This window comes from Schistocerca americana, chromosome 2 (genome assembly GCF_021461395.2).
Source record: "Schistocerca americana isolate TAMUIC-IGC-003095 chromosome 2, iqSchAmer2.1, whole genome shotgun sequence".
Taxonomy (NCBI): domain Eukaryota; kingdom Metazoa; phylum Arthropoda; class Insecta; order Orthoptera; family Acrididae; genus Schistocerca; species Schistocerca americana.
Genome location: NC_060120.1, coordinates 252,810,133 through 252,832,513, shown reverse-complemented (window position 1 = coordinate 252,832,513; position 22,381 = coordinate 252,810,133). Strand labels below are relative to the sequence as shown.

The 22,381-nt window shown below is 43.7% G+C and overlaps 1 protein-coding gene across 1 annotated transcript in view; it reads right to left on the bottom strand.

Moving 5' to 3' along the window:
- Positions 1-22,381, bottom strand: part of LOC124594908 — a 79,911-nt gene that overhangs the window by 25,810 nt on the left and 31,720 nt on the right. The window contains exons 4-5 of the mRNA XM_047133388.1: positions 19,178-19,412; positions 13,575-13,730 (exon numbers count right to left, since the gene is read on the bottom strand). Of these exons, the coding sequence (XP_046989344.1) occupies positions 13,575-13,730; positions 19,178-19,412 (391 nt within the window). The remainder of the gene's footprint in view (positions 1-13,574; positions 13,731-19,177; positions 19,413-22,381) is intronic.

The following is a 22,381-nucleotide window of genomic DNA, read 5'->3' as shown; positions in this document are numbered from 1 at the left end:
TTTATATTGCTGTTTAGAGTTTTATGACTATTTTAAGGGGAACATACATGTCTCTCTGGACTCGAGAAGGAATAAATGATTCCATAAATTTATTTCTCATGAAGTCCTGTGAGACATATGCCCCATTTAAAATAATTTTTTTACTAGAGATTAGCATCTTAATTCAAACAAATTTCAAGACAATAAGCCAGTTTCAGTTTTGTCAACTGCTCACTATCCGAAAGAGATAAGATTTGCCACAAGACAAAATAGAGATGGTACAACCTCTGCTATATCCTGCTCTGCATACGTAGCAGAGTACACAGTTGTAATGGGAGCTGTAGACTGGTTTGACCACCAGAGAGAAAGATACACTACTGGTAGCAGGTCACTCAAATTGTGGCATTGTCTTTCTCATTTTCTTTTGGATTTCGCAACAGTAAACCGTTTCATCCTGTAGAACTGTAATAATGGAGGAAAAGACAAGCATTCATCAGAAACAAACCACGAGTTTGTGGAGTTTTCCGTTTCATATCAAAATAAGGGATATAAAATAAAATTATAGCACCAAAAAAATGTGTAAACATTTAGACACAAATATGAACAAAAGGCACAAATAGAAATTCTCTACACACACTGGCCACGCAGCAAAAACAACTAAACAAATTTAAAACTATATGCACAAATCTGTATATTTCTAGAAAACAGTGGAAAAAAGATAATAAATACCTTTACTGGACTTATCTATTGCAGATAGGAAAAGAATTTCATAACACTGCCAAAACACAAGGCACAAAATGCACAACAGAAACAATTAAGTGATATCTCACACTTTAGATGCCCAACAATGAGCCTGTGAATCAGTGAAATAAATTTGTATGTGAGCCACACGTCTCACCAGTCCAAAAAGGGGTTAAAATATACTTCTTGTTGTTGTGGTCTTCAGTCCTGAGACTGGTTTGATGCAGCTCTCCATGCTACTCTACCCTGTGCAAGCTGCTTCATCTCCCAGTACCTACTGCAACTTATATCCTTCTGAATCTGATTAGTGTATTCATCTCTTGGTCTCCCTCTACAATTTTTACCCTCCACGCCGCCCTCCAATACTAAATTGGTGATCCCTTGATGCCTCAGAACATGTCCTACCAACCGATCCCTTCTTCTAGTCAAATTGTCCCACAAACTCCTCCCAATTCTATTCAATAGCTCCTCATCAATTATGTGATCTACCCATCTAATCTTCAGTACTCTTCTGTAGCACCACATTTCGAAAGCTTCTATTCTCTTCTTGTCCAAACTATTTATCGTCCATGTTTCACTTCCATACATGGCTACACTCCATGCAAATACTTTCAGAAACGACTTCCTGACACTTAAATCTATACTTGATGTCAACAAATTTCCTTGCCATTGCCACTCTACATTTTATATCCTCTCTACTTCGAACGTCATCAGTTATTTTGCTCCCCAAATAGCAAAACTGCTTTACTACTTTAAGCATCTCATTTCCTAATCTAATTCCCTCAGCATCACCCGATTTAATTCGATTACATTCCATTATCTTCGTTCTGCTTTTGTTGATGTTCATCTTATATCCACCTTTCAAGACACTGTCCATTCCATTCAACTGCTCTTCCGGATCCTTTGCTGTCTCTAACAGAATCCCAGTGTCGTCCGCAAACCTCAAAGTTTTTATTTCTTCTCCATGGATTTTACTACCTACTCCGAATTTTCCTTTCGTTTCCTTTACTGCTTGCCCAATATACAGATTGAATAACATCCCAAGCCAACCACTGCTTTCCTTTCATGCCCCTCGACTCTTACAACTGCAGTCTGGTTTCTGTAAAAATTGTAAATAGCTTTTCGCTCCCTGTATTTGACCCTTGCCACCTTCAAAATTTGAAAGAGAGTATTCCAGTCAACATTGTCAAAAGCTTTCTCTAAGTCTACAAATGCTAGAAACGTAGGTTTGCCTTTCCTTAATCTATCTTCTAAGATAAGTCGTAGGGTCTGTATTGCCTCACGTGTTCCACCATTTCTACGGAATCCAAACTGATCTTCCCCAACGTCGGATTCTGGCAGTTTTTCTATTTGTCTGTAAAGAATTCGTGTTAGTATTTTGCAGCCGTGACTTATTAAACTGATAGTTTGGTAATTTTCACACCTGTCAGCACCTACTTTCTTTGGGATTGGAATTATTTTATTCTTCTTGAAATCTGAGGGTATTTCGCCTGTATGAAACATCTTGCTCACCAGATGGTAGATGTTTTGTCAGGACTGGTTCTCCCAAGGCTGTCAGTAATTCTAATGGAATGTTGTCTACTCCCGGGGCCTTGTTTCGGCTCAGGTCTTTCAGTGCTCTGTCAAACTCTTCACACAGTATCGTATCTCCCATTTCATCTTCATCTATGTCCTCTTCCATTTCCATAATATTGTCCTCAAGTACATTGCCCTTGTATAGATCCTCTACATACTCCTTCCACCTTTCTGCCTTCCCTTTTTGCTTAGAACTGGGGTTCCATCTGAGCTCTTGATTTTCTCCGAAGGTCTCTTTAATTTTCCTGTAGGCAGTATCTGTCTTGCCCCTAGCGATGTATGCCTCTACATCCTTACATTTGTCCTCTAGCCATACCTGCTTAGCCATTTTGCACTTCCTGTCAATCTTATTTTTGAGACGTTTGTATTCCTTTTTGCCTGCTTCACTTATTGCATTTTTGTATTTTCTCCTTTCATCAATTAAATTCAGTATCTCTTCTGTTACTCAAGGATTTCTACTAGCCCTCGTCTTTTTACCTACTTGATCCTCTGCTGCCTTCACTATTTCATTCCTCAAAGCTACCCATTCTTCTTCTACTGTATTTCTTTCTCCTATTCCTGTCAATTGTTCCCTTATGCTCTCCCTGAAACTCTGTACAACCTCTGGTTCTTTCAGTTTATCCAGGTCCCATCTCCTTAAATTCCTACCTTTTTGCAGTTTCTTCAGTTTTAATCTACAGTTCATAACCAATAGATTGTGGTCAGAGTGCACATCTGCCCCTGGAAATGTCTTACAATTTAAAACCTGGTTTCTAAATCTCTGTCTTACGATTATATAATCTGATACCTTCTAGCATCTCCAGGCTTCTTCCATGTATACAGCCTTCTTTCATGATTCTTGAACAAAGTGGTAGCTATGATTAAGTTATGCTCTGTGCAAAATTCTACCACACGCCTTCCTCTTTCATTTCTTATCCCCAACCCATATTCACCTACTACATTTGCTTCCTATACTTATAATTTGTAAATCACTTGTAACTTCTGAACTAACAGAAATCTTAAGGATTTAGACTGCCAATGCTTTGTGTCTGACCACTGTCAATAATAATAATAATAATAATAATAATAATAATAACAAACAATGGAAAATCCAGGATGGAATAATAATAATATAGATGAGTTTTGCTATTTGGGCAGAAAAATAACTGATGCTGGCCAAGCAGAGTGGATATAATTTGTAGACTGGCAATGACAGGAAAAGCGTTTCTGAAGAAGAGAAATTTTTTAATACTGTATTTAGACATCTGTATAAGGAAGTCTTTTCTGAATTTATTTGTCTGGAGTACAGTTTTGTAGGGAAGTGAGATATGGACAATAAATAATTCAGACAAGAAGAGAACAGAAGCTTTTGACATATAGTGCTCCTGAAGAATGCCGAAGACTGAATGCTGACAGGCACAATTAAAAGACATTTCCATAAAGCTTTCGGCCACATCCTTCATTAGCACAAAAGAAACACATAGCATTCATACTCACAAGCAAACACTGTCATGCACATGACTGCCATCTCTGGCAGCTCGGGCCCTGGCATTCCAGCCAGAAGTGGCAGTCATGTATGTATAGGATGTGCTTATTTTTTATATAAGTGTCTTTAAATTTGTCTGTCTGCAACTTAACACATCTTCGTTTCGGTAAGCAGCAATCTATCTTTTTCTACATTGCTGATATTCCTCCCTGGAGTTTCCACTGTTTGAAGACTGGATGGGTAGATTACGTAAACAATGAGGAGGCACTGAACAGAATAGGAGGAAAGAAATTTGTGGCATAACTTGACAAAAACAAGGCATTGGTTGAGAGGAAACTTTCTAAAACATCAAGGACTCACCAATTTAGTACTGGGGAGAAGTGTGGGGGTTAAAAATAGTAGAGGGAGACCAAGAGGTGAATACAGTAAGCAGGTTAAAACGGATGTAGGTTGCAGCACTTCTTCAGTGATGAAGAGACTCACAAAGGATAGAGTAGCATGGAGAGCTGCATCAAACCATTTTTTGGACAGAAGACCACAACAGCAGCAACAATGACAACAGCACCACCAACACAGTGTTTGTGGAAATTACCTACAAGTAGAAGGAGAGATTTGCAAAAGAGATTTAAGCATGTGCAATGTATACTTTTCAATTTTACTATCATAGATCCACTGCACAAAGTAAGTGAGGAAGATGATGATCATACATTCGTTACGTAAGCTGCAACATCCAGCAGATTGTGTCACAGATTATTGCTGGTATTTGACAAAAGCTTCATTATTGCTAACATTTGTAACCAGAACTACAGTCTTATGAAATAGTGATGGTTGGTTGGCTGGTTCAAAAGGGGGAGGAAAGGGACCAAACTGTGAGGTCATCAGTCCCTTGTTCCCAGTAGAACAATTACCAAAGGGAAAGAAGACATACGGCATAACAACAGGAGAAAGGAAGAACCAGAAGAACGACAGGACAACACACACTTAAAAAAAAAACAGGGGGGTGGAATAAACAGGGAGAAGAGATTAAAAACAAGAAAGCAGATTACCATGGCTGGCTGACCGTGAGAATAAAAAGAAGAAGCCAGCCACTCTGCAACACATTAAAACCTCCACCCTAAAAGCCCTACGTTGGAGGACACAGAGGGACAAGGGACATGTGCTAAAACTCGGATCAAATGACAAAATCCACCCTCACAAACAAAACATAAAACTAAAGCTGCTGATGATGCACTGTTGTCCAACACCGAAGATAGTGTGCTGGGATGGTTAAAAGTCCGCCGCAGAGTGGCTAAAAGTGGGCAGTCCAGCAAGAGGTGGACGACTGTCATTTGGGAGCCACAGCGACACTGAGATGGGTCCTCGCAACAGAGGAGGTAACCATGTGTGAGCCACGTATGGCCAATGTGGAGCCAACAAAGGACAACTGATTCCTTGTGAGAAGCCCACAGGGAAGACTTCCACACATTCACAGTCTCCTTTAAGACATGCAGTTTGTTGTGCATACTGTTATGCCACTCCGTCTTCCAAAGCCGAAAAACCTAGTGGCGTAAGGCAGAATGCTGGTCAGTTTCAGAGATGCCCATATCTCCAGGAGCAGTTTCCACATAACTTGTTTGGCCAGCCTGTCAGCAAGTTTGTTGCCTGGGATTTCAACATGTCCTGGGGTCCACACAAACACCACTGAACGACTGGACCATTCCAGAGCAGAGATGAACTCCTGGATGTTCGCTCTCAAAGGATGGCAAGGGTAGGACTGGTCGATAGCTCGTAAGCTGCTCAGGGAGTCAGAACAGAGAAGAAACGACTCAACATAGCAGGAACGGGTGTACTGAAGTGCACGAGATATGGCCACAAGCTCTGCAGTGAATACACTGCAGCCAATGGGCAAGGAATGCTGTTCAACACGGCCTCTGTGGACAGAGGTGAAGCCAACATTACCATCAGCCATCGAGTCACCTGTGTAAACAACTTCAGAGCCCCGGAACACATCAAGAATCGAGAGGAAGTGACAGCGGAGAGCGGCAGGGTTAACAGAGTCCTTAGGGCCATGCAAAAGGTCCAGATGAAGCTTTGGCCGAGGTGTACACCATGGAGGTGTACATGAATGGACCTCAAGTAGAGGTGGTAAAGGGCAGGACTCCAGTTCGGAGAGAAAGGATCGCATGCGAACTGCAATCTTGAGCCCTGACCTGGGCCACCGATGCAAGAGATTAACTGCTGCGGGTGGGAAAAAGAGACTGTAATTTGGACGCTCATTAGAACTACGAATGTGTGCAACATAACTAGCGAGCAGTTGTGCACGTTGAATCCACAATGGAGGGATTCCGGCTTCCACCAGGACACTGGTCACCGGACTTGTTCTAAAGGCTCCTGTCTCTAGGCGAACACCACAGTGGTGCACTGGGTCGAGTAAATGCAATGCTGAGGGCACCGCCAAACTGAAAATCAGACTCCCATAGTCAAGGTGGGATTGAACAAGAGCTCTGTAGAGCTGCAGCAGCGTAGAGTGATCTGCACCCCAGTTGGTGTTGCTCAGGCAGCAGAGAGCACTGAGGTACTGCACTTAAGCTGACGAAGGTGAGGTAGCCAAATCAATGAAGTGTCGAAAACCAGTCCTAAGAATCGATACATCTCCACGACAGTGAGTTAATCATCATTAAGATAAAGTTCAGGGTCCGGATGAATGGTACAACACCAACAGAAGTGCTTGACACATGACTTCGCAGCTCGAAACTGCAAGCTGGGGGCTAGAGCACATGAAGACGCCTTGTCAATGGCTCCCCGTAGGCGCTGCTCAGCCACACCAGTACTGGAGGAGCAATATGAAAAGCTGAAGTCATCCGCATACAGAGACGGGGAGACCGATGGCTCAACAGCTGCTGCTAGGCCGTTAATGGCCACTAAAAATAGAGGTACACTCAATACAGAGCCCTGTGGAACGTCATTCTCCTGAATACGGGGGCAACTATGGGAGGCACCAACTTGGACATGGAAAGTACGAAGCGACAGGCAGTTTTGGATAAAAATTGGGAGTGGGCCCTGGAGACCCCACTCATACAATGTGGCAAGGATATGATGTCGCCAGGTCGTATTGTATGCTTTACGTAAGTCAAAAAAGACAACAACCAAGTGTTGGCACCTCAAAAAGGCTGTTCGGATGGCAGACTCAATGGACACAAGATTATCAGTGGTAGAGCAACCCTGGCGGAAGCAGCACTGACATGGAGCCAGCAGGTCATGTGACTCCAGGACTCATCCCAACTGCCGACATACCGTATGTTTCAATAGCTTACAAAGAATGTTGGTGAAGCTGATGGGCCGATAACTTTCCACATCAAGTGGGTTTTTACCAGGTTTGAGCACTGGAATGATGGTGCTCTCCTACCATTGCAATGGAAAGGCACCACCGCACCAGATCCGGTTGAAGACGACGAGGAGATGTCGCTTGTAGTCAGATGAGAGATGTTTAATCGTCTGACTGTGGATCCGATCCAGCTCAGGAGCTGTGTCAGGGCAATGTGCAAGGGCACTGAGGAGCTCCCACTCTGTAAATGGGGCATTATAGGGTTCACTGTGGTGTATAGTGGACAAGAGGAATTTCCTTTCCATCTGCCATTTGAGGGTGCGAAAGGCTGGGGGGTAGTTCTCCGATGCAGATGCTCAAGTATAGTGCTCAGCAAAGTGCTCGGCAATCGCGTTTCCATCGGTAGAGAGCACACCACTGATGTTGACACCAGGGACACCTGTTGGAGTCTGGTACCCAAAAAGACGTCTAATCTTTGTCCAGAATTGGGAAGGTGATGGATGGCAACCAATGGTTGACACGTATCTCTCCCAACACTCCTGTTTCCATCATTTTATAAGCAGGCGAACATGGGCATGGAGCCGCTCAAAGGCCTTTAGTGCGCTAGGGAAGGGTGCCGCGTATGTCGCTGTTTAGCTGGCCGATGCTCTTTAATTGCCTCAGCGACTTCCAACAACCACCAAGGGACTGTCTTTTGCTGGGGGCACCTCAAAGAATGAGGGATCACGTTTTCCACCGCAGAAATTATCGTTGTAGTGACCTGCTCAATCACAACATCAATGGCACCATATGGGGGAGATTCAACGGTGACAGCAGAGGTGAAGGCTACCCAGTCTGCCTTGTTTAAAGCCCATCTGGGTAGGTGTCCATAGGCATGACACTGGGGGAGTGACAGGAAGATAGAGAAGTGGTCACTAACACACAGGTCGTCATGTGCTCTCCAGTGGATAGATGAGAGAAGTCCTGGGTTGCAAACTGATAAATCAATGGACGAGTAACTACCATGAGCCACACTGAAATGTGTGGTGGCCCCAGCACTTAAGAGGCGGAGGTCGAGTTGGGGCAGTAAATTTTTGACATCTCTGCCACGGCCAGTAAGCATGGTGCTACCCCACAAGGGATTATGGGCATTAAAAACTCCCAAAAGTAGGAAAGGTTTAGGGGTTGATCAATCAGTACAGCCAATACGTTCAGGGGTACCACACCATCTGGAGGGAGATATACACTCCTGGAAATGGAAAAAAGAACACATTGACACCAGTGTGTCAGACCCACCATACTTGCTCCGCACACTGCGAGAGGGCTGTACAAGCAATGATCACACGCACGGCACAGCGGACACACCAGGAACCGCGGTGTTGGCCGTCAAATGGCGCTAGCTGCGCAGCATTTGTGCACCGCCGCCGTCAGTGTCAGCCAGTTTGCCGTGGCATACGGAGCTCCATCGCAGTCTTTAACACTGGTAGCATACCACGACAGCGTGGACGTGAACCGTATGTGCAGTTGACGGACTTTGAGCGAGGGCGTATAGTGGGCATGCAGGAGGCCGGGTGGACGTACCGCCGAATTGCTCAACACGTGGGGCGTGAGGTCTCCACAGTACATCGATGTTGTCGCCAGTGGTCGGCGGAAGGTGCACGTGCCCGTCGACCTAGGGCCGGACCGCAGCGACGCACGGATGCACGCCAAGACCGTAGGATCCTACGCAGTGCCGTAGGGGACCGCACCGCCACTTCCCAGCAAATTAGGGACACTGTTGCTCCTGGGGTATCGGCGAGGACCATTCGCAACCGTCTCCATGAAGCTGGGCTACGGTCCTGCACACCGTTAGGCCGACTTCCGCTCACGCCCCAACATCGTGCAGCCCGCCTCCAGTGGTGTCGCGACAGGCGTGAATGGAGGGACGAATGGAGACGTGTCGTCTTCAGCGATGAGAGTCGCTTCTGCCTTGGTGCCAATGATGGTCGTATGCGTGTTTGGCGCCGTGCAGGTGAGCGCCACAATCAGGACTGCATACGACCGAGGCACACAGGGCCAACACCCGGCATCATGGTGTGGGGAGCGATCTCCTACACTGGCCGTACACCACTGGTGATCGTCGAGGGGACACTGAATAGTGCACGGTACATCCAAACCGTCATCGAACCCATCGTTCTACCATTCCTAGACCGGCAAGGGAACTTGCTGTTCCAACAGGACAATGCACGTCCGCATGTATCCCGTGCCACCCAACGTGCTCTAGAAGGTGTAAGTCAACTACCCTGGCCAGCAAGATCTCCGGATCTGTCCCCCATTGAGCATGTTTGGGACTGGATGAAGCGTCGTCTCACGCGGTCTGCACGTCCAGCACGAACGCTGGTGGAAATGGCATGGCAAGCCGTTCCACAGGACTACATCCAGCATCTCTACGATCGTCTCCATGGGAGAATAGCAGCCTGCATTGCTGCGAAAGGTGGATATACCCTGTACTAGTGCCGACATTGTGCATGCTCTGTTGCCAGTGTCTATGTGCCTGTGGTTCTGTCAGTGTGATCATGTGATGTATCTGACCCCAGGAATGTGTCAATAAAGTTTCCCCTTCCTGGGACAATGAATTCACGGTGTTCTTATTTCAATTTCCAGGAGCGTATGCTGCAGATAGTTATTTCCTGCATTGGGCCATATCCTGACAGCCACAGCTTCAAGAGGAGTTTGAAGGGGCACAGGTTCACTACATACCGAGTTTGTGACATAAATGCAAATTTCACCTAACACTATTACATTCGCTATGGTTCTTGTAATATCCCCGGTAGCCACGAAGGGCAGGCACCCGCATTTCAAGGAACCAGATTTCCTGGAGGGCAATACAGAAAGCTCAACAGTTGCCGTAGCTCAGCCAGGTGGTGGAAGAAACTGCCACAATTCCATTGGAGGATGACATGATCTTGAGACTGGGAAGGCATGAAACACTCAATGAGGCATCCTACACCTGAGGGTCACATGCTACCACCAACTTATTTCCATTGTGTCTGAGAGTCTGGCGAGATCTAGGTCCTCACTGGACACCAGCACCTTCACCTCCTCCTCAGATGCAGAGCTTGTAGGCAGTGGTGGTGTGGGTGCCACCGCAATTCCCTTGGTCTTGGGGGTCTTCTTTCTGGACTTCTCTTGCTGATCCTTGGGCTTCTCTGGCTGGGAGGGTTTCACTGATTCAGTCTCTGGGACTGAGGATGATCATGAAGCCCTACAACCAGTTGCTTCTGGGCACCTCAGACAGTGACGGGTGTCATCTTTCCCACTATCAGAAACCTGGGAAGGGAGTGACCCAAGGGACCCTTTCCCAGTGAGAGGAGCCAAAGAAGATTTGCGCTTCTCTGGCTGAGAAGTGGGGACTGGTGACCCCGATGCTTGGGGGGACAGTGCTCGTGAGGTAGGTGGAGAAAGAGCAACAGGGAGGGAAGTGGCCCCCCACAATCAAGGGGGCAGGTGTAGACTGTAACTCGCGGAACTGATGTGGCTACAACTGTTCTCGTAGTGGTGGCATAAGAGAAGGTCATAGCCACAGGATGTAGGCGCTCAAATTTCCTCAATGTAGGTCTTTCGGTCCAGGGTCTCGTACTCCACGGTTTTCCTTTCTCGCTGTAAAATCCTGCAGTCTGGTGAGCAAGGGGAATGATGCTCTCCGCAGTTGACACAGATGGGAGGCAGGGCACATGGAGTATTGGGATGGGATGGACATACACAATCTCGACATGTGGTGCTGGAAGAACAGCCGAACTTCCAGCACTTAAAGCAGCGCATTGGGGAGAGATATATGGCTTGACATCACAGCAGTAGACCATCACCTGGACCTTCTTGGGTAATGTGTCACCCTCGAAGGCCAAGATGAAGGCACCAGTAGCAAACTGATTATCTCTCGGACCCCGATGGACGCACTGGACAAAATGAACTCCTCGCCATTCTAAGTTGGCGCACAGCTCATCGTCAGACTGCAAGAGAAGGTCCCTGTGGAATATAATACCGTGGACCATATTTAAGATCTTATGAGGTGTGATGGTAACAGAAAAATCCCCCAACTTGTCAAACACGAGTAATGCTCGTGACTGGGCAGAGGATGCCATTTTTATCAAGACTGACCCTGATCGCATTTTGGACTAGCCCTCCACCTCCTCAAACTTGCCCTCTAAATGCTCTACAAAAAACTGAGGCTTCATTGAGACAAAGGAGCCCCCATCAACTCTCATACATACGAGGTACTGGGGCACATAAGGTTTGCTGCCATCCTTAGCCTGACGTTCCTCCTATGGTGTGGCCAGGGAGGGGAACAATTTAGGACCATACTTCCTTGCATTGTACTGAGACTTGGAACAGTTAGAGACTGGTGGCATTTGATCACCAGCAAGTGACAACGTGCTACGCTTCATTGCGCATCATCAGCCCTGATTCCACCCACTCTGACCAGGGGCCCTCCCAGCTGCAGCAAAGGCCACCTAGCAGGATGGCCATTGCCGCGGGTCCCAATGCTCCAGGATGATGGGCATGTAACCCTTGGCATACATGGGGAGTTAATGGCAGAGGCATCAGCAGAGCTATCCCTGTGTAGTCAGGGGGCTACAACCAACAGGGTACATGGCGGCCCCACAACAACAGACTGGCTACCATGCTGGATATGAGGTGCAAAGAATTCTATGGTCATTGTCGACACAGAATTTGACATTGTGTAGTGGGTGGAGGAAAACACACCCAGGAAGGTGTCCTCACTCAAGAGATGGTGGATGAGTGGGACTGCAATGTCACGATGAGGAAGTGGGCTAAAGATCTTAATGCACGATGGACACGATGCGCTATGTAAGGCACCCTTCTCCAGTTGGCTTGCTCTTCAGGAAAAGTTTGAAAAATAGAGGTCAAACCCTACAGGGGACCATCACCTAAAGGCCGAAAGGTGTGAGACTCCTTTTAGTTGCCTCTTACGACAGGCAGGAATACCTCAGCCTATTCTAACACCAGGGCCCACAGGGGGAAATAGTGATGATAACTATCATCATAAAAAAATAATTTAGTTTCATGACCAAATCAGAATCCAGCTATTTTGCTTTTATCCCTCAGAAAATTTCGTTTTACCCCTCAGGAGGTAATAACCCTCACGTTGCAAAGCACTGCCCTAAAGTGAATGACATTTTCATACGGGAACAAGGTCTTCTATCCTACTCTGTGCAGATAAAACACAGTTTATGATCACTCCCACTGGCTGTAACCCAGAGACTGGGGAAACAACAGACAGTTCTGCAAAATAAGTCCAGAGCAAAGAAAATTCATCCTTTGCATATAAAACATTGCAAGGAGTAATCCAATCACAAATGTAGTACATGCAAGATAAAAATTCTACTGCTCAATGGCTTGTAACTAAAGGCTTCAAAGACAAGTAAGGGACTGATGGCAGGTGTGTCAGGTCGCTGTATTTGCAGGCAGTCTCATGTCATGTCAGTGGATGGCTCCACGTGACATGCTGTGGATGCGTCTTCTACAGGAGCAAGCAGCCATTGTTAATTTTAAGTAGTTCGAGTATCTCTGGCCGTTCTCCATAAGGATACTCAGACTGGGTGGGGAATGTGAATCAAATGTTTGATACTAAACAGAGAAAATGCCAAATTATGTACTGTGAAACAAAGTCAAGTGTTTGCCAAGCACAAGCTACAATTTAACAGCCGATCACAATTTCTTACTCAATACAAAAGAGATCGAATCCAAACATATTACGATGGCTAAGAAACTTCACATACACTGCTTCATCAAATGAACTGTTCCAAATATCCATTTTTTATTGCCGAATGCCATGGAACTCAATATACTTAAGTCAACCAATCAGAGTTACATATCAGTATCAATAATTTCACCTTACAAAGCTAGAATTAATTTAATATTGAAACCAAATTACTGTCAACTGTGTACAATTTCATATTGTCCACTTTTACTCAAAAATGTTAACTGGTGATATCTTTTCAAGATATAAGCCAAAGATAACAAATAGGAAACTGGTTGAAACATTGTTACCAGACAACACAGCTATTCGCCTGATGTCGTAAGATGATTTCATCAAAGAAATTTGCTGAGAAAGCTTGGATTTCCCTATAACAATGATAATTATGATATTTCTGACAATGACCTTTGCAATATTTTGGTATATGTTATCTGCCACTGCAGTGGACTTTTGCCCCTTCCTGTTCTATGATGAATTCTTTACAACCGGATAAGAGTTCCCATTTATGTTTATCAAAGGCACCATCATTACAAAAGCTCCTCAACATGACTAAACAGTCAAAGAACACATTTAATCTGAACACACATCTACAACACATCAGTGATCACATGAAGTATGGAATTTTCAGTCCTTGTTGTTACACACACACACACACACACACACACACACACACGCACACACACACACAAATGGGTGTACTATTTCAAAATTCCAAGCTCTTAAGAGCTAAGTCTAAAACATTAATAAGCAAACTGTGTTTGAAAACAATGTACCTGGAGCTGGTCAGCACTTTGTGGCTGATTGTGAGAAAGGCAAACGCAATGCCGCCATAACGCAATACATGAGCGGAAAATCCTTAGGCATGTGCCACACTTGAAATGCTCATGAGACACTTCATTTTCTGGCTCTTCATTTACTGCATTCAGTTTCTGTCAAGTCAGAGAAACAGTCATCAGCAAGTGTCCAAAATGATGATTAGTCTAAATACTATTTGTGACCTAAAATTTCGGAAAAAGCAAATATCAGTTATTCCCTGTTACATATTTTATTCGTATATATTACCTCAGGTGAATTATGATGCATAATATAAACTATATAGCAGCAGCAGGACACATTCTGAGGCCTCCAGAAGTAATCAGTTTGGTTATGGAAATGGGTGGGAGGTAAAAACTTTACAGGAAGACCAAGGCACGAATACAGTTATCACGTTCGAATGAATCTATGATATAGTAGCTATTCGGATATAAAGAGGCTTCACAGGCTAGAGTAGCATAGACAGCTGTCTTTGAAGTGAAGACAACAACAACAACAACAACAGAAATTAGGGAGAATAATGCACATCTGATTCCATGGAAACTACAGCACTGTATATTCAGTTGCTCTAAGGAATACCTGAGCGAAGAACAGTTGGCAACATTAACATTTTAGAACTAGAGTACTACTTTAAATAAACAAACACTGAAATAATGAGGCAAATGAGATTCAGTGATCACACGAGTGTAGCACAGTCAACTCGCTGGTGATTACGTACTAGGGATTGTGATTTTAACACAAACAGTGCCAGACCTGATGACACCAAGGACTAGATGCTACTTCCCCCATCCAAGTGCAGCACAACACATTACATAAAAATTCTAGCCTGTTAGAAGTACTTTGAATGTTACTCATATCTGCTTAGGAAAATCATTCTTACCATGGAATGTTTGTTAGTGTTTGCCACACTGTAATCTGATGTACTGATAAGTATACTACGAAATGTTTTACATGTTATACAAGCAGCGGAAAGGTTCAAAACAGTGCATAAAAGGGTTGGACAAAAATAAGGAAACACAGAGGAAATGCATGCTGCACATAAATGCAGATGCTATCCAAGCCTACAAATTGTGTTGTTGTTTACGACCACAAATGGCACCTGTGCAATGTCCTCAATGCATTGCAATTGTCAGTCATGCTCAGAACAGTGTTCTATGTAATTTTGAGTGCATTATGTTGGAGACTAGTAGAGTTGAATGTGGGCAAACTGTTGGTGCTTGTATGGTGGGTGCTTTCATAACAAAGGTAGCCAAGTGTTTGGTGTTTCAAGAGGCACTGTATCAAAGATTTATACCACATACAGGAAAAGCAGGAAACGTCACCATCTAAGTCACAATGCAGGTGAAAACGTGTACTGAGTGATCCTGACAGTTTTGCAAAATTACCCCACAAATGCTCAATAATATTGCGATTTGGTGGCAGACTGTCATTACGAACCCTGTCAGCACCAAAAGCATCACAAAGTGAGCTCCATAAGCAAGGAATTGCTGGGCAAACTGGAATTCCAAAACTACTCATCAGAGATGCAAATGCCCATAAAAAGGAAAATGTGGCATCAAAGCCATAACACCTGGGCTATGGTGCAATGGAAGAAAGTCATTAGGTCAGATGAGTCTTGTTTTACACTGTTTCCAACTTCTGGCTGAATCTATATCCCTCGAGTGAAACACGAACCCCACTGTTACTCTGCAATGTCGCACTACCACCATGGATTATGTAAACCATTTTGGCTGAGCAGGTCCATGCCACGATACGACATTATCCACGACGTCAGGGCCCCTGTCACAGAGCTCACATTGTCCTCGACTGGTTTCATTGGTGTGAAGCTGAATTATCATCTCCCCCCTCGCCACCACTTCCCCCCTCACCATCACAGTCATCAGATTTCAATATTATTGAACATTTGTGGTCTACTTTGGAAAGGGGAATGCATAATCACTATCCACCTCCAGCAGCATTACCTGAATTTGCCACTATTTTGCAGGAAGAATGGTATACAATTCCTTGAAAACCAAACATAATCTGTATTTATCCAATCCACGGCAACTGGAAGCTGTTTTGAATGCGAACATCTTTCCTATACTGTATCAGGCATCCTACAGCATATTAGGCACAGTGAGGTGTTGTGTTTTTGTATTTTCGTCCATCCCCTGCACTCTACGGTGAAGTGACATTCATTCCAGAAGCTGATTAGTGATAAGAATGGAAATTTAGCAAGTATTTCAAGTTGGCAGTTTTTATATAAATATACATATTTATTAAAATTCATGAAGTATAAGGAATGATAGATGACTAACCATCATTCACTTTTAAGGTAAAGATTTGAATGAGCAAATATATAAATAAAAAGGGATATATGACTGCTTGCATAGACTGTCAAATCTATGTTGTTTTCCCAGACAGGAAGTTTAAAAATACAAGTGCGTGCACATTTCTGTTGTGTTGTGTGAGCTGTTTTTAAGCAAAAGATCATGGTCACAATGCTCTTTATCAATGAAAGAGCAATGTAAAATTAATTAATTTTGCTGATTATAGTAGCTACCTCATACTACTGTTCAAATATTTGAGTAATTCCACACCCCGGAAGATTGTCATCTATTATGAGTTCTATATGCTAAGTGTAAGTGGTGTAAGTGTAGTAGTAAGTGCCTTTGATGCCTTTCTAACAAGGTCATTACAGATGGGGCACAAATCTGGATAGTGCAATGCAGGGGACGATGAGACTCGACCACATTCATTACACGGCTCATAGCAGATTAACTAACTTTGAGAAATGGCAGGAAACGTACATCTGGGTACTCAGGAATTACAACACCATTCTTCTCCTTAATGTATGAAGTTCAATTACACATCCTTGGTTCAGTTTCACAAATATCAGCATTGCTCCAAAGTTGAAAGAACTGCCCACTACATACTATGGTATTAGACGACCTAAACAGATAGGTTATGTACCTTATTCATTCTTTTGATATTTTTTGGAATTTTGAACCACACACAGTGCTTAAGATAGTTGTGGTCTTGGATGAACACAAAAATATTTCTGTGTTTAGAGTTCACAACTTTGCTCCTGATGTCAAAAACTTGGATATTACACTGGAAGATAATTTATACCTTTTACGCATCTAAGAATGTTCCATTTATCAATGAAAGAAGAAGATGTTTAAACATAAAAGCATAATATTTAAAATGTAAAGCATTTCATACACATTTTGTCACTGACAGGAAACAGATCAGTAAAACTGTCTAGCACTGTCACGGCCACAGAAATTAAACATACACTGATGGGAAAATCTTCACAACAAGAAGGAGATATGCAACATAAACAAAAGTTGGTAGGCATGTTTCTACATCCGAAAGATGATGTCTATTCAAATTGCACATCAGTCGCATGAGAGTGGCACTAGTAGCACCACTACAAGGACGCAGGTAATGTTATAGCTTTAAATACGTGCTGTAACAGCTGTGAGCAATTAATACCTTTGGGACTGAACACAGCGAGTTGACATCAGTCAAGAATGCCTTTCAAGAGACTAAGATGCCTTTTATCAACACCTCATTGAGTTTGAACAAGGTCGTGTAATTGGGCTACAGGAGGCAGCAGTGGTCACAAGAATGTACAGTCCAAGAAGCCTGGGCTCCAGATGGCCATATGGCACTACCGAGAGGGAAGACCTTCGTGTTCGGCGTATGGCTCCGGCACGTGTACTGCATCTGCCAGATGTGGCCATGTGTTGGTTAGGAGGAGGCCAGTTGAGGGGCCTGCAGCCAATCTGCACGCTACACACACCTACGCTTGGAATCACGGTCTGGGGTGTGATTTTGTATGACAGCAGGAGCAGCCTCATAGTTATTCCACACACTCTGACTGCAAATATGCAAGCTAATCTGTTGTGCTGTCATGCACGAGTAGCATTTCAGGGGTGTATTTATCAACATTTTTTTCATGCTCGCCCACGTATCTCTATTCTAACACGACGTGCTCTACATACTGTCGACGTGTTGTCTTGGCCAGCTTGAGAACCAATTTGTCTCTGATCGAGCACATACGGGACACCATTGAACAGCAACTCCAGCATTATCCACAACCAGCGTTGACTGTCCCCGAATTGGCAAACTGAGTGCAACAGGCCTGTAACTCAATCTCACACTGACATCTGGCACCTGTACAACACAATGCATGTCGTTACCATGCTTGCATTCAACATTCTGGGAGTTACATTTGTTATTAATGCGATAGCATTTCACATTTGCAATGGCTTACCTCACACTTATATTAACATGTGACTTGCAACGTTAATCACTCAAATATGTTACCTAGACAAACGTACTCCAGAAATTTCATTACTTTACATTAATTACATTTTAGTGTTGCAATTTTTTTCGTTATTGTATATCTAGCACTTGCTGCCCACATGAGTTTTGCCTTCTGAATCAGATCACATCCAAAACACTTTCTAGCAACACTGACAGACATATCAAGGTTTTATTGGACAAATGCTTGCTCAGCCTACATGGGGAAAAGAACCTTCCATGTTAATACTGGAAGAAGAAGAAGAAGAAGAAGAAGAAGAAGAAGAAAAGAGAACTAAATATGTGTATGAAAAACGAATTCACTTATGAAAAAAGAAATTTTTGGGAAGGAATAGTAGGTCACTCAGATTGGAGGTTGAGAGGAACTGGTGGGAAGTGTGCCCCCTCATTCCAACTACATCTCCCCCCCCCCCCCCCCTCGAGAAAGGAACTAATGGTTCTGAAAGCTACATAATTTTTTTTTTTTTAATTTTTCCTGCTAAAGGTGAATACTCACAAGCCACTCTGCTTCCTTGTAAAACTTCAATGTCTGTGAAGTAACTAAGGCAATATTGAAATTTCCTGGCAAATTAAAACTGTGTGCCGGACCAAGACTCGAACTTGGGACCTTTGCCTTTCGCGGGCAAGTGCTCTACCACCTGAGCTACCCAAGCATGACTCACAACCCATCCTCACAGCAAGTTTCATATCAGCACACACACTGCTACAGAGTGAAAATCTCATTCTGGAAACATCCCCCAGACTGTGGCTAAGCCATGTCTCTGCAATATCCTTTCTTCCAGGAGTGCTAGTTCTGCAAGGTTCACAGAAGAGCTTCTGTGAAGTTTGGAAGGTAGGAGATGAGGTACTGGCAGAATTGAAGCTATGAGGACGGGTCGTGAGTCGTGCTTCGGTAGCTCAGATTGTAGAGCACTTGCCCTCGAAAGGCAAAGGTCCTGAGTTCGAGTCTCGGTCCGGCATACAGTTTTAATCTGCCAGGAAGTTTCATATCAGTGCACACTCCACTGCAGAGTGAGAATCTCATTCTCGTAAGGCAATATTTTTCGACTAATCCATTCCAGACTGTTCTATACAGTTATCTGTATCTGTTCAAACCTACTGAGGAAGGAACTAGTTTGCTGATACTGTGGTTACTTAGTGACACATTGTCTACCTCCTCTCTCTGTCTCTCCATTAACTGTGTGAATTCCCCAGTGATATTCTGATCAATAAATGTTATTAAAATAACTACATAAACAGTAAAGCTACCTACATTACAGACAGTCCGCACATGCAAGCGCAGGGCTTTCTCGCTGGGCAGCTTCTCATCACAAATTAGGCACACATTGTCAATGTGTTTACGCTCATGGTTAGCTAATGACATTGATGTTGGTAGCTCCTTTTTGCAGTATCGGCATATGTATGGGCATCCCGGAGATTCAGGACAGGGCGCACGTGAATAAAGAGAAGTAGAACGTCTCTTTCGCCGCTCCTCTGTCAAGCACATCCTGCAAACAAATTTTTTAATGCAAGACATAGTTTAATATTTATAGAACAATAGTCACACAAATGGCTGTAATTGAAAGATTGTTCAAGACGATTTGCATAATATGTTTTTGAAAGTTTGCGTGTCAACTTAATCTTGATACTAGGACCTTACTAACCACAACCTGAGTTGCAGGTTACTGACAAGGACTGCTAAACCCTGTGATCAACTGTTCGTAATGAGCATCAGGAAACTAATCAGAGGTCACTCCGAAGTAACTCCTATGCAGGGTATAGGTCACTGTGCCCCTGCTTTTGAAAAAAAACTGAGCTCAAAAGTCATGAAACAATTTCAAGCTGGTCCTGACTAGAATGCAGAAGTGCATCATATTTCATCATATTGGTTGGCTGGTTTGTTAGTTTCATGTTCCTGGTTCGACCTCCGCTATTGGGTGGAGAAATGTAGGGTCCCCCTGAATAGGTCAGGCGTGCACTACATGCAGGAAGTGGCTACAAGGGTAGTGGAGTACGTGTGGAGTGCACATGTGGTTTTTTAGGTTAGAGAATTCCCTCCCTAGGCCTGACAACACGCCTCCTGAGACGCGACAGGGTACCAGTAGGCAAAACGCAACAGGGAATGACAATATTAATGTGGTAATAGTAAACTGCAGGAGTGTGTATAGAAAGGTCCCAGAACTGCTCTCACTAATAAACACCCACAAAGCCCACATAGTACTAGGGAAGGAAAGTTGGCTGAAACCAGATGTAAACAATAATGAAATTATAAACTCAGATCGGAATGTATACCACAGAGACAGGATGGACAGAGAAGGGGGAGGCATGTTTATAGCGATAAAAAGTGCAATAGTATCAAAGGAAATTGATGGAGACCCAAAATGTGAAATAATTTGGGTGAAGGTCACGGTTAAAGCAGGCTCAAACATAGTAATTGGATGTCTCTATAGGCCCCCTGGCTCAACAGCTGTTGTGGCGGAATACCTGAAGGAAAATTTGGAAAATATTTCAAGTAGATTTCCCGATCATGTTACAGCTTTGGGTGGAGATTTGAATTTACCAGCTGTAGACTGGGAGACTCAAACATTTATAACGGGTGGCTGGGACAAAGAACAAAGTGAATTTTTTAAAGTGCTTTATCTGAAAACTACCTTGAGCAGTTAAACAGAGAAGCGACTCACGGTGATAACATATTAGACCTTCTGGTGACAAACAGACCCGAACTATTTGAAACAGTTAATGCAGAACAGGGAATCAGCAATCATAAAGCAGTTACAGCATCAGTGATTTCAGCCGTAAATAGAAATATTAAAAAAGGTAGGAAGATAGGAAGATTTTTCTGTTTAGCAAAAGTGACAAAAAGCAGATTTCAGAGTACTTGACAGCTCAACACAAAAGTTTTATCTCAAGTACAGATAGTGTTGAGGATCACTGGACAAAGTTAAAAAAAAAACATTGCACAATATGCATTAGATGAGTATGTGCCAAGCAAGATGGTAAGAGATGGGAAAGAGCCACCATGGTACAACAACCAAGTTAGAAAACTGCTACAGAAGCAAAGGGAACTTCACAGCAAACATAAACATAGCCAAATCCTTGCAGACAAACAAAAATTACACGAAGTGAAATGTAGTGTGAGGAGGGCTTTGCGAGAGGTGTTCAATGAATTCGAAAGTAAAGTTCTATGTACTGACTTGGCAGAAAATCCTAAGAAAGTTTGGTCTTATGTCAAAGCGATAGGTGGATCAAAACAAAATGTCCAGACACTGTGACCAAAATGGTACTGAAACAGAGGACGACAGACTAAAGGCCGAAATACTAAATGTCTTTTTCCAAAGCTGTTTCACTTGGGAGGACTGCACTGTAGTTCCTTCTCTAGATTGCCGCACAGGTGACAAAATGGTAGATATCGAAATAGGTGACGGGGGGGGGATAGAAAAACAATTAAAATCGCTCAAAAGAGGAAAGGCCGCCGGACCTGATGGGATACCAGAGTACGAGAAGGAACTTACCTCCCTTCTTGCAGCGGTGCACCATAGGTCTCTAGAAGAGAGAAGGGACGTCAAACAGATGCGCAGAATTATAGACGTATATCTCTACAGTCGAGCAGTTGTAGAATTTTGGAACAAGTATTATGTTTGAGTATATTGACTTTTCTGGAGACTAGAAATCTACTTTGTAGGAATCAGCATGGGTTTCGAAAAAGACGATCGTGTGAAACCCAGCGCACACTACGCATCCATGAGACGCAGAGGGCCATAGTAGACACGGATTCCAAGGTAGATGCCAGGTTTCTTGACTTCCGAAAGGCGTTCGATATTGTTCCCCACAGTCGTTTAATGATCAAAGTAAGAGCATATGGACTATGAGACCAATTGTGTGATTGGATTGAAGAGTTCCTAGATAACAAAATGCAGCATGTCACTCCCAATGGAGAGAAGTCTTCTGAAGTAAGAGTGATTTCAGGTGTGCTGCAGGGGAGTGTCGTAGGACCGTTGCTATTCACTATATATATATATATATATATATATATATATATATATATATATATAATAGAGGGAAACATTCCACGTAGGAAATATATATCTAAAAACAAAGATGATTTGACTTACCAAATGAAAGTGCTGGCAGGTCGACAGACACACAAACAACCACAAACATACACACAAAATTCAAGCTTTCGCAACAAACTGTTGCCTCATCAGGAAAGAGGGAAGGAGAGGGAAAGACGAAAGGAAGTGGGTTTTAAGGGAGAGGGTAAGGAGTCATTCCAATCCTGGGAGCGGAAAGACTTACCTTAGGGGGAAAAAAGGACGGGTATACACTCGCGCACGCGCGCACACACACACACACACACACACACACACACACACACACACACACACACATCCATCCACACATATACAGACACAAGCAGACATATTTAAAGACAAAGAGTTTGGGCAGAGATGTCAGTCAAGGCAGAAGTGCAGAGGCA